The 15844-nt window shown below is 40.5% G+C and overlaps 1 protein-coding gene across 11 annotated transcripts in view; it reads left to right on the top strand.

The window, feature by feature from the left end:
* hoxb3a (homeobox B3a) overlaps positions 1-15810 on the top strand; it is an 82501-nt gene extending 66691 nt beyond the window's left edge. For 10 of the 11 annotated variants that reach the window (XM_085270266.1, XM_085270259.1, XM_085270257.1 and 7 more), the window contains 2 exons: positions 4648-5357; positions 8393-15810. In XM_085270266.1, coding sequence (XP_085126392.1) covers positions 4769-5357; positions 8393-9264 — 1461 coding nt within the window. In that variant the 5' untranslated portion in view covers positions 4648-4768 and the 3' untranslated portion in view covers positions 9265-15810. Of the gene's footprint in view, positions 1-1007; positions 1447-4647; positions 5358-8392 lie in introns of those variants that run through there. The other variant, XM_085270264.1, reaches the window with a different exon arrangement.
* Positions 15811-15844: the final 34 nt, after the last annotated feature.

Raw genomic sequence — 15844 nt, 5'->3', positions numbered from 1 at the left:
TTAAAGCTAAATGTAATACCAGGTTAACTTTATAGACCATAAAATATAATTTATGATTAATAATGATACACATCGTTAGTGACACTGTTTGGACATTTACTAGTTAACCTGGGCCTGGTTAGAGAATGCCCACGTGGCCTATAGTAGCATATAGACAGCCTTTAAGTGGGATTTTTAAAACATCTAAAAAATACTTCTATACAAACCTCTAAAATATAGGTTTATTGAGAGTATTGCCTCAATACCCTCAAAAAAGTTCAATTTGTTAAAATATAAACTTTTAGGTTATATATAACCAATATAACAGGAAGTGAAAAGCACAAAAAAGTCAAAGACTTTATTAGAGTTAAAGTTATGGTGACACGTGGAAAAAACAATCTACATGTGTCTAGCCTGCTTGCATGGCTAGATCCAGCTCAATTAGCATAATTCTTGAGTGACGTTGACTTTTTGATGAGGGAATCATCTCGTCCAGCCGTCAATCTGGTTACTCCGTTCGTTACAGGGCCTGTGAGAGTCTCTGATACTGGGGCATATTTTCACCATCATAACGAGAATATCCAGGCTACTACCACAACCACAAAGAAGACTGTAGGCTGTAAACTGGTGCTGCTGCTAGCCGTGTGCAAGGCACACACCTATAGCCTACCTAAGACCGAAGCAAGGAGCACAGATCCGGAGCAGACGGGAATAATACCAGGGGAAAATGAGCCTCGGGGACACTTAGAGAAGAAGAGCCGTAAGGAAATAAAAAAACAAGAATAGAAAACTACCTAAAATAAGATGAAGTGACATTTTGTGGCGGACATACTCCTCTGTGGCTGTGTGAATGACTGGCCGGCCGTGTGAAGGACAGTGGCTAAAAGAGAAAGAAATTTGAGGCCATTGTTATCAGCCAGAAGCGGTGCAGGCAGCGCTGGCGCTGGGGTGGAGGGTGGGTGGGGTGGGGGGATGGGGGGAGGCGGGGGGTAGCAGGCATGCTCCCCGGTAAGCTCGTTCAGCTCATGCCCTAACTAGCCTGCCTGTAGCCTGCACCGAGCCCGTCTGTTAATTCTTCCCGCACACTGAGCCCCCGCCGATAGTCTTGGATCCCTCCGACTCTCTCATCCGCCAGTCGTTCATGCCACAAGGTGTCCTGTTCGCGCAGCCCGGTCTGCCGCTGCTGGGGCTTCAGGAGGTGTTGTTGAGGTGGTGGTCGCGAGCAGCCGTGCTAGTCTCGAGACAGCACCGGAGGAGTAGCGGGGTTTGCGGAGAGGAGAGAGGAGAGGAGGAGGAGGAGGAGGAGGAAGAAGAAGAGGAGAGCAAAACGGACGACCAAACGAGCGGATTTGTTATTTAATTATCTGTTATTGTTGATTACCAACTGAACGCGTGCGAGGACTAATCTATGATGCGGTGCTGTTGGGTCCGTGCCGGACTGGACTGGGATCACCGGTGCTAAGGCAGGTAAGGAACATCATCGGCGGGCAAGCAGGCCAGCCGGTCATGCGCGAGCTCAAACAACAAGCCAGAAATACATAGTGTGTTTGCTCGCTGTGCAGTTTGTGGACGCGGAGTGGCTGGCTCAGTGATTTATGGCCTGTATGACTTCAATCCCGGTTCAAGAAGAGTTCACAATGCTTTAAACTGCCGTAGCTACCCGCCACAAGCAACCCCCCTTTTTCTTTCGACCGTCCATCTCTGTCCTTTTCTGTTCAGCTTTTTCCGTCCTCATCTCTTCCACTACGCTTTCCACGCCTCTTCCTCACTTAAATTATATTTAGGAGCGATGGCCGGCTGTTTTTCTGTAATGGGTGATGCACTTTTCTCGTTCAATTTTTGTCCCTCCACAGGCTCCTGTTTTATTATCATTTGGGTATATGGGATGCATTGTAATTATTCCTAAAATATTTTGATGGTGTAATTTTAATCACACATGAATATTTAGCGCCTTTAGCGATTTCAGTCTAAAATGAGACCGTGAACATAGCAACAATAGCTCAGATATGGCCAATTCTTTATTGTTTGTCGTTTAGAGTCTGTATAATTGGCCTCTCTCTCTCTCTCTCTCTCTCTCTCTCTCTCTCTCTCTCTCTCTCTCTCTCTCTCTGTTAATGGGATAAAGAATACGTGGATTGTCCAAGTTAATGCATTCTCTCTGTCTCACTGTCTACATAGCTCTTCATGGCAGACGCCATTTGTAATTTTATATCCCAGGATAAAACACAGACACTGGACACCAAGGCCGACCCGCCTCCTCTCTACCCCCCCACACCACTTCTCTTCCCTCTCCCCCTCTCTATCTCCCTCTCTGTGTTGTTTTTGTTTGGGTGGCTGTTTCTCTGTCAGTGTAAGTGGATTATTCAGGCAGGCGTCTAGCAAAGTTGGTGATTGTATTAAGCTGTAGCACTACAAGCCAGGGGCAGAGACATTACGTGTCCCGTTTAATGGCGAAACAGCGATATGATTTAATAACATATTCCTCCTACACTCACTGCCATGCCCCCCCACTCCCCCCCACCCGCCTCCATCTTTCTCCCTCTGTCGTTGGGACTATTCCTTAGAGTAAATAATTAGGATTCCAGGTTGTCTACTAGAAAGATAAATGGGTGACATGTGTGACGTGCTGAGAGCCGGAGAAAGGCTGGACTATTTGATTTTGAGAAAAAAAATGGGAACACATTTTAAAATAGTTGAAAAGTGAATTATATTATTTTAGCACAATTTTACCAATCTATAAAGTTATTGGTGACTGAACTGCGACAGATATCACTAAAACAAATTTGATGGTTTTTGTTGTTATCACGCTGATAGCATTACTATCTCCAATTCCTTCTTCTAGTATCTTAAGTTATGTTGGCGATATATCATTCAGGCCTGTTCTTTATATATACCGTGTGCAGAACCATCAGTAGGCTATATGAAGTAGACTTCGATACACACAATCCTATTTTCGGTGCAGCTTTCATGAAGCTCGGGCCTGGTATCTGTCATTCTAATGTATCGTCTTACCTTCGCACGTGCTTTAGCAAATTCTTTTCTTTTTGTTTTGTTTTTTTTAACCTTATTTTTTTCTATACATTTCTCCTAAACGAGATCCACTATAGCAGGACTAATACAAAAATATCTTCGACATTAGAGCGAAATAAAAGAGATGGCTAATAATAGTGAGCCGTTGTTGCAATATGGAGCCGGGAGCCAGGCTAAAATACTGGTAGGGTTAACTTGGAAAGCCCCAGTAGGCCTAGTTTTAGATGTAGCTAGTGCTAGCGCTGCTCAGCTTGTGTGTAATGGAAGAGCTGCTTCATCTCCTCTTTTCTGCGTCAGACAGTTTATCTCCACAGAAGCAACGAATGCCAGGTGTTCTCTCGTGTCTGTCAAGCCGGCCTTTTACGGCCACAGGCCACCAGCGGTGAGCGCAAGATACAGTGTGTGGAGGCTAACCCTGCTGTTTTTCCTTTCCTTTTTTCTCTCTTTCTCTCTTTTTAACTAAAGGCGCCGTGATTGAGCATTCTGACAGCTTAACCCTCATGGGTTGTTGACTAGTGAAATTTCTGCCGGGAGCCTCCTTTCTTTCTTGTCTTGTCTTGTCTTTTTTTTTTTTTTTTTTGCAAAAAACAATATAAATCGTATATTGTTGAGCGCAATTACATTTTATAATATGTTTCCATTTACTGTTTACCTCACGATAAATCAATCAATAAATCAGTAAATACATAAAACATTACTTGTATACTGAGATCCGAGTTCTAACCTATACTTCACCTTTTAAATACTTTTCGTCATCAGTAATATTTGTTACTTTTTTCTCCGTTTAAGATAGATAGATAGATAGATAGATTGATTCTTTTTTATGGGGGAAAAAACCCTGGTGAAACAAAAATCCTTTCCGCTTGGATTCCTGTGAGTGAAGACAAGTGAGGTAACAGCAGAGAGAACACAGTAAATCACAGGCGGAAAGTAGAGGTTGACAGAAATAGACTACCTACATCAGTCACAAAGGAAAATAGATATGGGCCGTGTCCACTGCCGCCATTACACATAAAATGTCGTTTTCAGCCCGAATAACAGCACACTTTTGATGGTAATTCTTTATTAGGAAAACTTCAAAAATAACGAATATCTCTGGAATGTATGGAAGAAGAACCAACATATCTTAAAATTTTATGATGATGGATTTTAATTTATTCTGTTTAAAAACAAATCTAAGTAAATTGCGTAATTTTCGTTGCATAAAAACAGAAAATAATTGGTTAAAATCATAAAAAAAAATAAAAGCCATTAATCTACAACTACAGATTAATGGCTGTTATTGATAATAACAAACTATAGCAGTAATAAAAACTGCAGTTAATTACAATTTAAACAGAAATTTGCAACATTAAATAACTGACCCACCCAGCAGTGTGTGTGTGTGTGTGTGTGTGTGTGTGTGTGTGTGTGTGTGTGTGTGTGTGTGTGTGTGTGTGTGTGTGCATTTGTACAAGAAAGGCTGTGCAATGAGATCAGAAGAGCGTCTGCAGGCTGTGCACTGGCCTCCAAAGGGAGGGGGATGGGGGCTGTGGAAAGAAAAGCAGTGGTTTCTATTCACGTCATGGTGCCTTTCATTCAAGGAAGATGGATTTATCTTTCTCATTTCTTTCTTTCTGTCTCTTCCTAACCTTTTAGGTCAGGTTGCAGGGGACCGTTGGAGAGACACCGTCACGTGACCCCCGGTACCAAATGGTCTTCCGGCAGTGGCTCTCAATAAGGACCGGAGCACAAGAAGACGCCGCCACTTCTCACAGAGATGCAGAAAACAACATACTACGACAACTCCTCAACACTTTTTGGTGGCTACTCATCCTACCCAGTGCAGGGGGCAGCAGTGGGAGCAGGAGCAGCCGCCAATGGCTTCGGGGGCTATGATGCCCCGGTCCCAGCGTCTCACCACCAGCCGATCTTCCAGTCGGCTACCCATCTGGATGTGGATTCATACCAGCGCTCTGCCTGCTCTTTACAGTCACTGGGCAGTAATGGTGGCCACCAGCAGCAGCAGCTAGCCAAGACCAAGGAGTTGAATGGCAGCTGCATGCGGCCCAGTCTGCCACCTGAGCACCACCCTGGCTCCCAAGTGTCCCCTCCACTTCCCCCCAACCCCAGCAACGGTAATACTGGGGCTCAGCAGCCAGGTGGCAGTACTGGGTCCTCCTCACTCTCTAAATCAGGCACCAATAAGTCATCTACTTCTTCCTCCTCTACATCATCTTCCACATCGTCTTCATCCTCTTCACTGCCGCCCAACCCAACCCTGGCCAAGCAGATTTTTCCCTGGATGAAAGAGTGTCGTCAGACGACTAAGCAGAAAAACTGTTCACCCAGCAACAACTCTGGCAATGGTGTGTTCCAATACACCTGTCTCTGTCGGTCTTTCTGTCTTTGCTTTGATTTCCCCCACAGTTACAGCACAGCCTACCTCTTTGTATCTCTCATTATTGCTTTCCCTGGCTCCCCCAGTCCTTCCTTTCCTCTTTCATTTTCCTTCCTCATTAGCATCTTTGTTCCTATTATCCCACATCCCTCTTTCCTCACCTCTCTTATCAACATCCTCTTTCCAGCATCAGATCCCCAGAGAATTTACAAGGTTTCTTAGGCTTTTATGTCAAGCCAGGTTCCCACAGGCACTAGCTGAGACAGGGACTAGTAGCCGCCTGTTCTGTTCTCTCTCTGTATCTGGTGACTGAGTTTATTGTAGTTCTAATTAATTTTGGTAGTTAATAGTGTAGCTGGTAAGTGGAGTTTACTAAAGCCATTGATCTCTGAGTATTTTCAGTGACCAGTTCACTAACAGAATGGTTACGTAAGCTCCAGCTTTAGTTTGTTTCCATTAGTAAAAGACGCTAAAGGTCTAATGTAAAACTGTCTGGCCAATATTGAAAACTAAAAGAAGTGTTCAGTAAAATACATGAAAAGGGAGGAAAACCCATTTACTTCTATTAGCAGCAGAAAATCCATGTTCTGTGATGTGTCAAAAATGAAATGTTTGCATGCTATAGGGTTACGGTCAACACCAGTGATGAATTAGACTTAGCCCGTAGTTAAAATAAAGACTTGAAGCAGGAAGAAACAGCTGGCGTGGTTCTGTTAAGAGCAACTATACCTTTAAAAGTCAGGAAAGAAAAAGGTTGTATTTTGCTTTGTTTTGAATAGCAGACAGGTAAAAACAACATTGTGCAGTTTTACAGTCATATCCTGGAACTACTTCTTGATGAACAACAGTTGGAATTTGCATTGATCTTCTGGAACCTGTCAGGGATCGAGTTGTTAGGCTAGTCAAATTTCAATGACAAAATGTGAAGCAGTCATGAAAAAGCAATCTGTTTGTTCAGGTACATCGGCATAAATTGTAAACATTATGTTTTGAGACTTTGAAACTATATGTAATTATATGAAATATATTTAATTCCTGCAATACATCTTTACACTCTTTCAACAGAGAGAATGTATCACCTTGGCAGCCAAGACATTTTTTAGACCAAATGAATTATTTTTATTATCTAACTCTACAAAATTTGTACATAAATACAGAGAAAGTATTTTCTAATAACTAGATTAAATATTTGACAGTTTCGAAATTGATAGATAGAATTACAAGAATAACAAAAGGTATATTTATTCATATTTGACTGAACTGGAAAATTTTGCAGACATTCAGAGATGACAAATACCTGGTTTTACTGGGAATTAGTGTCAAATCTTAGGAAAAGAATAATAGTTAAGCGAGTTACATAAACCTTGTTGGCAGGCTATCTTGAGATGACTTTCTTATCAAGTAAGACTAAAAACTTCTCTAAAGACATCACTAAGGTAAAAATATAGTCTATCAACATGCTGCCACAAACCTGCAACCAGTAGCTTATACCTCTCTTCATTCTTCCACCTCCTCCTCCCTATCCTGCACTTCTTTCTCCCTTCATCACTCCATGAAAATGATTTGCTTTCCGATTGCTCGCCTTTCTTCCTTCTCCTCATTTTTGTTGCTCATTGAAAAGCCACTTTAAGTAGAAAGATATTAACAGGAAGAATTTAAATGTCATGTATGATAACAGATAAATAGATTTTCAAGGAGAGGGTGAGAGAATGATGAACAGACATTTGAAATGGAAGATATTAGCATCTGGATGATAAATTTGAATACCATCAGCATGTCTGATAACGGGAAAATAACACAGTCATTGAGGCAGACAGATATGTTATTTCATTTGGTGGTTATCATTCAGAAAAAATGAATATGAGTGTGATAATCATATTCAAAAACATTTCAGCTGACCAGACAAAAAACTGAAAAGAGATTAGACTGTTTATCAATGAAAATTTCAAACAATCATTTAGAGAGTGTCACTGCTCCAGACTAGTTACTGCTCTCATCTTTCCATCTCTGTTTATAGAAATACGATAACAAAGAAAACATAATGAATGACTGGATCTAGGTTTCCTTAAACTGTACTGTATCAGCTGTTACTAATGAGAATGCACCGCTAGCACGCACATACAAACATTTATATCAGAGGCTGCTGTGCCACACGTGCACACAAGGATGAGAGAGGTTATGTTGTTTTGAGCAACTGTATAACATAATCAAAAACTCAAGATAGGAAAAAAAAGAGGTTGAAGCTATCGGATTATCCCGTGTTACTGTTTTAGTTTAACTATCAGGTACTACAGTTTTAAAAGCACAGGAGTTCATTGCCATATGGAAAATTCTGAGCTAAAGAAAATAACTTTAGACTCAAGCTATTTCACTTTCATCACTAGTTGTCTCAGAACTTCACTGGATCCACAAATGTACTTCCTGGGAGAGAAAATGATAGGAAACAGGTCTTTATCAAATATGCATGTGTTCAATCCCTTTTCTCTAAACAACTTTCTGTTTCTATTAGAATTCACTGTTATAATGACATAAATGAGATGAGAAGTTTGACTTTTCCTGGCAAGCAAATTGAAGTGAGTGCAGGTCAACCTCAGTTCCTGCTCATGAGTCCTTGTGCTGCAGCTGGTGTTGCTGTGGGGGGTTTGTCTTTCCAGCCAAGATGCAATTTAGCTTCTCTCGGCCAGCACTGGGGCCTCCACAGCTTAATAACTGCCACTGTTATGAAGTGTTGACAACTAATATCAAGGGATTCAGTCGGCCTGCTAGACCCCCCCTCTGCTTTATTAAGAACCTGAATGCTTTTAATTTCCTTCAGCATGCAGCCTGATTATGTTATATTCTCTCTACCTTTCTCGATCTCTCAGCTTTTACCTTCTTAAGATGCCAACATTCTTTTTTAAATATCCTTGGTTTCTTGCCTTTCTTCCACTGTCAACCAGGTATTTTTCTGTGGGTGGCTATGCCCTCATGTTTTCTCACATTCACTTTTTGTTCTCTTGTCAGCATCAGGAGGAGCTGAGAGTGGCAGCAGCGGGGAGAAGAGTCCAACTGGTGGCTCGTCAGCATCATCTAAGAGGGCTCGAACAGCATATACCAGTGCCCAGCTTGTTGAGCTGGAGAAGGAGTTCCATTTCAACCGGTACCTGTGCCGGCCACGACGCGTGGAAATGGCCAACCTGCTCAACCTGTCAGAACGCCAGATCAAGATTTGGTTCCAGAACCGACGCATGAAGTACAAGAAGGACCAGAAGAACAAGGGCCTGAGTTCCAGCTCTGGAGGGCCCTCACCAACAGGCTCTCCTCCTCTGCCCTTGCAGTCTTCTGCCAGCTTTCTCAATTCAATGCACCCAATGGGAGGGGGAGGTGGAGGAGGCGGCACAGGCTATGACGCGCCATCTCCACCATCCTTTGGCAAGCCCCACCAGGGAGTGTCTTACTCCATGTCCACTGCCTATTCAAATGTCCCCATGAAGGGCTGCCCCCCCCAGCAGAAGTATGGCACCCCAGAACAAGACTATGGTGATCCCCATCCCCACCACAGCCTAGTGCAGGCTAATAGTGCTGGCTATGGGACACCCACCAATATACAGGCCAGTCCAGTCTATGTGGGGGGTGCTAATTATGTGGAACCCATGCCTGGCTCAGGGCCTTCCATGTATGGGCTTAACCACCTCGGCCCCACCCCACCCCACCACCAAACCATGGACTACAATGGCGCAGGGCCCATGTCAGCTGCCAACCAGCACCATGTGGGTGGAGGGGGTCCCCCGGGTCCCTGTGACCCACCTACACACCCGACATACACCGAACTGTCGGCACACCACACCTCGACTCAGGGCAGAATCCAGGAAGCACCCAAGCTCACTCACCTGTAGCAGGTTTGGAACAAAATGACAACATACAAAAAAGTGAAGACCACATCGAACAAATCATGGCTCACAAACAGACTTACACATAGGGAGACTAGTGCTGCAGCAGGATAGCATGAGAGGCAAAAGAAGACTCACAGGGGCCGTCCAGTGGTTTGTCCTGAGCTCTGAAGTCACAAAGGGGAACAGCCAGTGTTGGGTAGTGTTCTGCCACCGCCCTGTTTTCACTGCCTTCATAAAGAGCTCCACTAAATCTGATTAAGACGAGACCTTTCAGTGCTACCTTGAAACGGCAGGTAATTTAATTTTAAAAAGACAGCAGTATCGAGTATCACAGATGAACCCAAACCTTTCATATTGTCAAATAACTTGATGAAAGGCATATCTGCATATCCAATGCTGGAAACAACAGCAGTGTATTATAATGCAAACTCTTTTTTAAAATAGATTTTTCAAACTTATTAAACTAACTAGTATAATGTCTATTGCTCTAACTTTATGTAACACAAACTTTAAGTAACACAAATTTTAAACCATATTGAATCATATTTGAATTTGGATTAAACATTTAACTTTTACTTTAGTGGTATAGTCATTTTAAAAACGAACCCATCTACACAGTATTCCACAGCCCCAGGGAAATGAGGTGTATTGTAGGGAGAGGTCAGGTGTACATTCAGTCCCCATGCTGCTCTTTGCTGCTGCAGACAATGCATATCAAGGAGCTTGTCTTATGGCAGAGATACATTGGCAGCTGTTTAGTATGACAGGATCCACGTTGAGCACCGTTGTATAGTCATTTGTCAGATTGAGACTGAAATGAAAACCACCATGTTCGCACAGAAAAAATCAGGAAGATTTGTTCAAAACAGCATAAAAAACCCCTAAAAATTTTGAATTTAAGACACTTAGCAATAAGTACAACATTATTAAAACTAATTTATTTTATAATTTAATATAATGCTTTCCCAGACTATACAGGTCTCCTGATACTGTAAAAAACTGAGAACTTAGTTATGTTTCTATTTTTAGCCTTTCAAGTAGAAAGTGGGGTGAGGAGTCATTGTGTGTGTATGTTGGGCACGTGAGCACAGCAAATTCTGGAGTAGTTTAGCTACTGTGTATTAAAAGGACTCTTTTGGAGGTAGCATTTAGTCTAAAATTGTACTTTGATACTTAATAGGACACATATATGAACGCAGCTCTCCCCCTTCTAAATGAAATGGTTGAAATTTTAATGCCCAGTTAACAAGGTGGTTAGATTTATGGTGCTGAGTTCTCTTCCCCTCCAGACAACACATGTTGTTGTCAGCCAGGTTGAGCTATGTGGAGGACTCTGTCTCTATACCAGCTTGCGAGAGAGAGAAAAGAAGGAGACAGAGTGAAATGGAGAGCAGAAATATATAGCTGGAGCTGGCAGAACACATCTTCTCCTGCAAAAACCACTCGACGGTCACTGTCCCTTTCTGGCTCCTGCTGTATAACCATCTCAGACCCAGTCTTTACTAACCCACTGTCTCTTGTCTATGGCAGCAGCACATGGGTTCAGAAGGAGGCAAAACCTCCCACAGTTCCCCAGACTACCCCCCCCCACCACCACCACCACCACCACCACCTCCACCCCCTTTCCCAACCACATACACACACATCCATCACACGGACAGCCTACCTATCGCTCGAACAGGGTTTAAGAAGCTATGAGCTCAATTGCTAAAGTACTCATCGACACACATCTGTGCTAAGCTACTTTAGCTAATCACACCTTCATGCACACACAGCAGTGCTAAGCTAGCAATGTTTCATCAACACACCTCCATAGCCAGGGTACGCCAGCTGTTGACACCTTCAAACAAACACAAGAGAGGACATGGAAGAAACATTTAAAATTCCTTATTTTAGCACATTATTGACACAGGGTAAATGCGAAAGAGCAGAGAATATTATTTATTTATGTTGAGGTATATCATTGCTGTCTCTCTCTTTCTCGCTCTCTCTTTCTCTCTCTTTATCACTTTGGAAGAGTTAACTTACAATAGAGGACACCGATGCATAAAAGTCCACACTTTCTCCTGTGTTGTTTTGTTCTCACATATCTTGACTTTTAACATGGATACAGGGTATATATTTGAACAAGAAATGCATGTCCCAGAAGTCAGAGCTGCTGTGTAAAACACATTTTTAAAACTACTGGGTTTATTTGCTTGAACCATCAGTGAGTGCATACAGTGCACACAGAGCCTATGCAGTGTGGAACAAACACAAGCAGTGTGCGCTCGACTCTCTCTAAACTTGCTGATGTTTAGGAAGTGAATCCCTGGTTTTGTTTTTAAAAGTGCATGATTTACACAAAAGCTTGCCACATCTGGGCATCATTGTTGCACTTAGAGTTTACATTTTGATGGTTAAAGGTAAAAAAAAAATAATAAATAATAATAATAATGAAATCTTATTTTGAAGACGAAAGGCCCTCCAATCAAAGCGTCTTTTGCCAATGTGTGTTCAAGTGAACATTCATATAAAATATTTATTTGTTATAGCCAGTTTAAAAAAAGACTTTCTGTTTTGTATGACTATTATTTATCCTTCATGTATTTATATCGAGAAAAAATACTGTACTTTTTTAGTATTTACCTGTTATGAAAGAAAAAAAACATTGTTTCTTCTTGTCCATTGTACTAAAGTTACATTTTTTAGTTCTTGTATTTTAGAAGAAAATTAGTAGTTTTTATGTTCCTATACTGACCCTTGTACATAAATGTCCTGGCTTGTACAGGGGAAAAGGCAAGTGTGGGGATTGTTGAACCACCCATGCATAGTGGGAAAATATAGACTAACTATTAGATGGAAAAAAGAACAAGTCTTTTTGGAGAAAAAACAAGTTCTTCTTTTGTCCTTTGTAGATCCTTTTTCTTTCACTGTTGAGAGAGTTGAATGTTGAACAATTCTTTAATAAAATGTTATGTTATTCAGAGCTAGCCTCAGTGTTTTAAGAATCACAGGAGTGTAAAGCTTGATTCATGCTGTTTTGGTAAAAAAAAAAAAAAAAGACTGAAAAGTCAGCATCAGATAATGTTAAAACAAGCAGAATACTACTATCACAGTGAAGGTATCAGCAGAGAATCCTGCTCCTCTTATTTAGATTATTATGGTCAAACGAATGCTGGATTTCCTTGGGTTAATATGAAATATCAAATTTACAAATAGGAGATTTGTTGCTAAGATAAAGTTACAATTGCTATGATTATATAAATATGTAGAATGTTGATTATCACAACATATTCAGTATGATTGAAAATTCTTCAACCTACTAAAACCTTTAAAGCCACCACACAAATAAGCAGTTAAAACACAAATCTTATAGATATTGACATGTGTGAAAGACATGCTTGTTATTTTACTTAGATAACGCAAACACAGTGCCTCAAAAATGTCAACACAAAAGAGGAATGGATTTTACTGGCTTTTTTCTAGATGTGCAGTATTTAGGAAAGGTGTCAAATAAAAGTAAAATTCCAAGTAAATTTGCTTTCTAATTCACTTCATACAATCGTTGTTTTAGGTGCTTTTATAAAAGATGAACTCAGAAATATATTTATGATTAGCCTAGACTTTTTAGTTGGTTAAAGGCACTTTGTGTTGTATGTGTTAAGAGACAGTGATATGAGTGTTTGTATCATTCCATACAACAAACAGTTTTTACTAAGATTGGAGCAACAGTCCTGACCTTTTAATAGCTAAATCTTCACACAGTCTAAACAGCACTTTTGTTGCATTAGTTATAATCTCAATCAGTAAGAATTAGAAGTTAAACATTCACCATCCCATCAGTCTTTCACTGCATTCTGTAAGATTCCGTACTAAAAAGTACCAATTTTTTAAGTGAAATAAATATGCATAAAAATACTTTTAAAGATGAAAGTAAAAACTTGAACTCAGAAACTCATAATAGGACTTGGTACTTGTTTCAAAAGCCTCTAGAGTGCATAATAGTGTCAAAAGGTTAAATCAGATTGAAAATTTGACTGTCAAATTTGTTAGATAGTTAGTATAGTATAGAATATATATAATGTAGATATAATATAGAAACAAATGCTGCTCATAAACCACAGATTAGGTGTGGCCGTGACTTAGTTCAAACAGCTTGTCTCTGATTCAGAGATGACCTGACTCTGGTGCCAGTAGTGAATACTGGGTCGGTGTCTGAGGATAAAGCATCACAGTCAGAAAACTTACAGAATTGTCCAAAAAAGAAAAGACCTTTAGCTTTCAGAAAACCTTCTCGCTGCTTCGCTTTGCTGTACAAACTAGAGAGAAGAAGGGCTTTATTATCTGATACCACTGTAAGAATAGGAAATGTATAAATCACCACCTATTACTCTGCTATTTAGTTGCTGTCTGGTATTAATTGCTGGGATAGCAGCAGCAGCCATCCTTTTTGCTAATATCAGGTGGTCTTAAGGTTGGGATTAATATTAAAGTACAAAACCTTTTCCTACAAAACCTGAAAAATAAGCACCAGATACTGTACTAATGTGTTTTGAGTTTTTGTTTTCTTCTGGCAGCTGTTTTTTTCTGCGGGCTCAAAAAGTTGAATAAAAGAATGAGCACCAGTCCCTTCAGTCAGATGCATTTTGGTGTCATGATCAGTTAGCTGTCTTCTGGCAGTTTGGCTTTTGACACGTGTTCAGCAGTGATTATTGTCACTAGTGGTGAAGAAAACATTCAGTTTTGGTGTGCTGAATCCAGTCATTACTGCAATGATGAAGATCACTTTATAGCAGGAAGGCATTCAGTAGCCAGGCCAAACAATTTGATTTATTTTGCTTCACTGCAGCTCTCCTTAGGTATCAGTGTTTATCCAAATTAAGTAACAATTTGGCTTGACGCAGTACCAATACTAAGAATTTTCCATTCCTTTTATGTATGTATGCATATTCTTATTTATTTAGTGTTGTTCTTACCACTTTTCCAAGGTGACGAAGAAATCTTCTGATGCTAATTTAATGCCCCCAGCTTTAAATCAAAAGACAGATAAGCGCTCTGACACCTCAGGATGTTAATCAGTCAACAGAAAATACTGGCTAGTGTGCAAAAATACTGAAATCCAGTGAGTGAAAACTCCAAACAACAGCTATAGGAACAATGAAGCTGACTAGGAGGTTGCTGGAGTTGTGCAAGCTATGTATACCCATAGAGCAATTTCAATATTTTCAACAAATCCTCTCTTAGGCATTTGTGGCTAATGCTTTCCTCTTTGAAGATTTCTCATCTTGCATGCAGCTCAGCTATGTGTCAGCTGTGTGTTTATGACTAAAAAAGCCCCGAGGACTGCGCCTCGGCTCTATCACGTGATCGACCCCCACCCCTCTTCTCTCTCTCTCTCTCTCTCTCTCTCTCTCTCTCTCTCTCTCTCTCTTTCCCTCTCGCACCCGCGTGCTTGGAGGGCTGAGAGCCTCATAAAACTTGAGACATAAATCAGACTCCCATAAATAATGGCCGCACTTCCCTTTACATCTCCGTTGGACTAACAGACAATAAAAACACCTATAAGCAGAGATTGGATCTAATTTATTGCCTCATAAAAACAGACGGAGAGCTCGGATCCGCTTTAGCAGCGCAGGCACTACTGAAAATCGTCCAGCTATTAGTGTAGCACACTCACAGCTACGTAAACACGCACATTTCTCCACTTAGAATCTTTTGATTTTAATGTGTTTTGTTAGACAGAAGATGTGACAAAGCCGTCATCGTGTTATCATCCAGTATTGAACTATTTGACTACAGAAATGCTATTCTGCACATAGTATTTGTACGGTCATGATTGAATTAGAAGTGTGTTTACTGTAGTATTGGTAGTATTAAAAGAAGGAAAAGTACAACAACCTGGTCATTAGTGAACTATGAAAAATTTGAAGTTACCGAGTCTTTTCTCACGTTACATGTTTAACCAGAAATTGGGCTTTAGGCCAATCAAAATCTCAAATAATATTAATGAAAAACTGTATTTGAGATAAACAAATAAAATGTTAATATTGTCAGTGGATTAACTAAAAATGTATTTTCGTAATAATCAATTGATAATAATAATCAAATAACCGATTGCCAAAAGCGTTATTAAAATAAAATAAAATAAAATAAAATAAAATAAAATAAAATAAAATAAAATAAAATAAAATAAAATAAAATAAAATAAAATAAAATAGAAATTACACGTTCCCATCTTCAGTCGACCAATCCACGCTCTTCAGGTCTTTACTGGCATGTGGAAAAACGTTTTCTGCTCGCCACAAAATCTTCATATAAAATCCCAATTCTTTATCAAAATTTTAAAAATATGCATTCATATATATTATTAAAAAATAATTAAATTAAAAAAGAGAGAGAATGAACGCTGCTCGCTCAGCAACTTGTGTCTGCCTTGTGGGCTTGTGTTTTCCGTGCCCATACAGCCTCGGCCTACTCACTGCCTGCGCTCAATGGCGTTTCCTCCCACACACATTTCTGCCTTTTTGCTGCCTTTTTCTCTTTCTTAGAGCCTGGGGGTGAGGCAAAGCGACTTGGAAAGAAACGGGGCGGGGGGGGGGGA

Source organism: Mchenga conophoros, linkage group LG4, assembly GCF_057382185.1.
Source record: "Mchenga conophoros isolate Kocher_MC1m ecotype Shallow Benthic linkage group LG4, M_conophoros_male_GT1.1, whole genome shotgun sequence".
NCBI lineage: Eukaryota > Metazoa > Chordata > Actinopteri > Cichliformes > Cichlidae > Mchenga > Mchenga conophoros.
The sequence above is the reverse complement of the archived record's forward strand: the minus strand, read 5'-3'. Positions and strand labels throughout refer to the sequence as shown.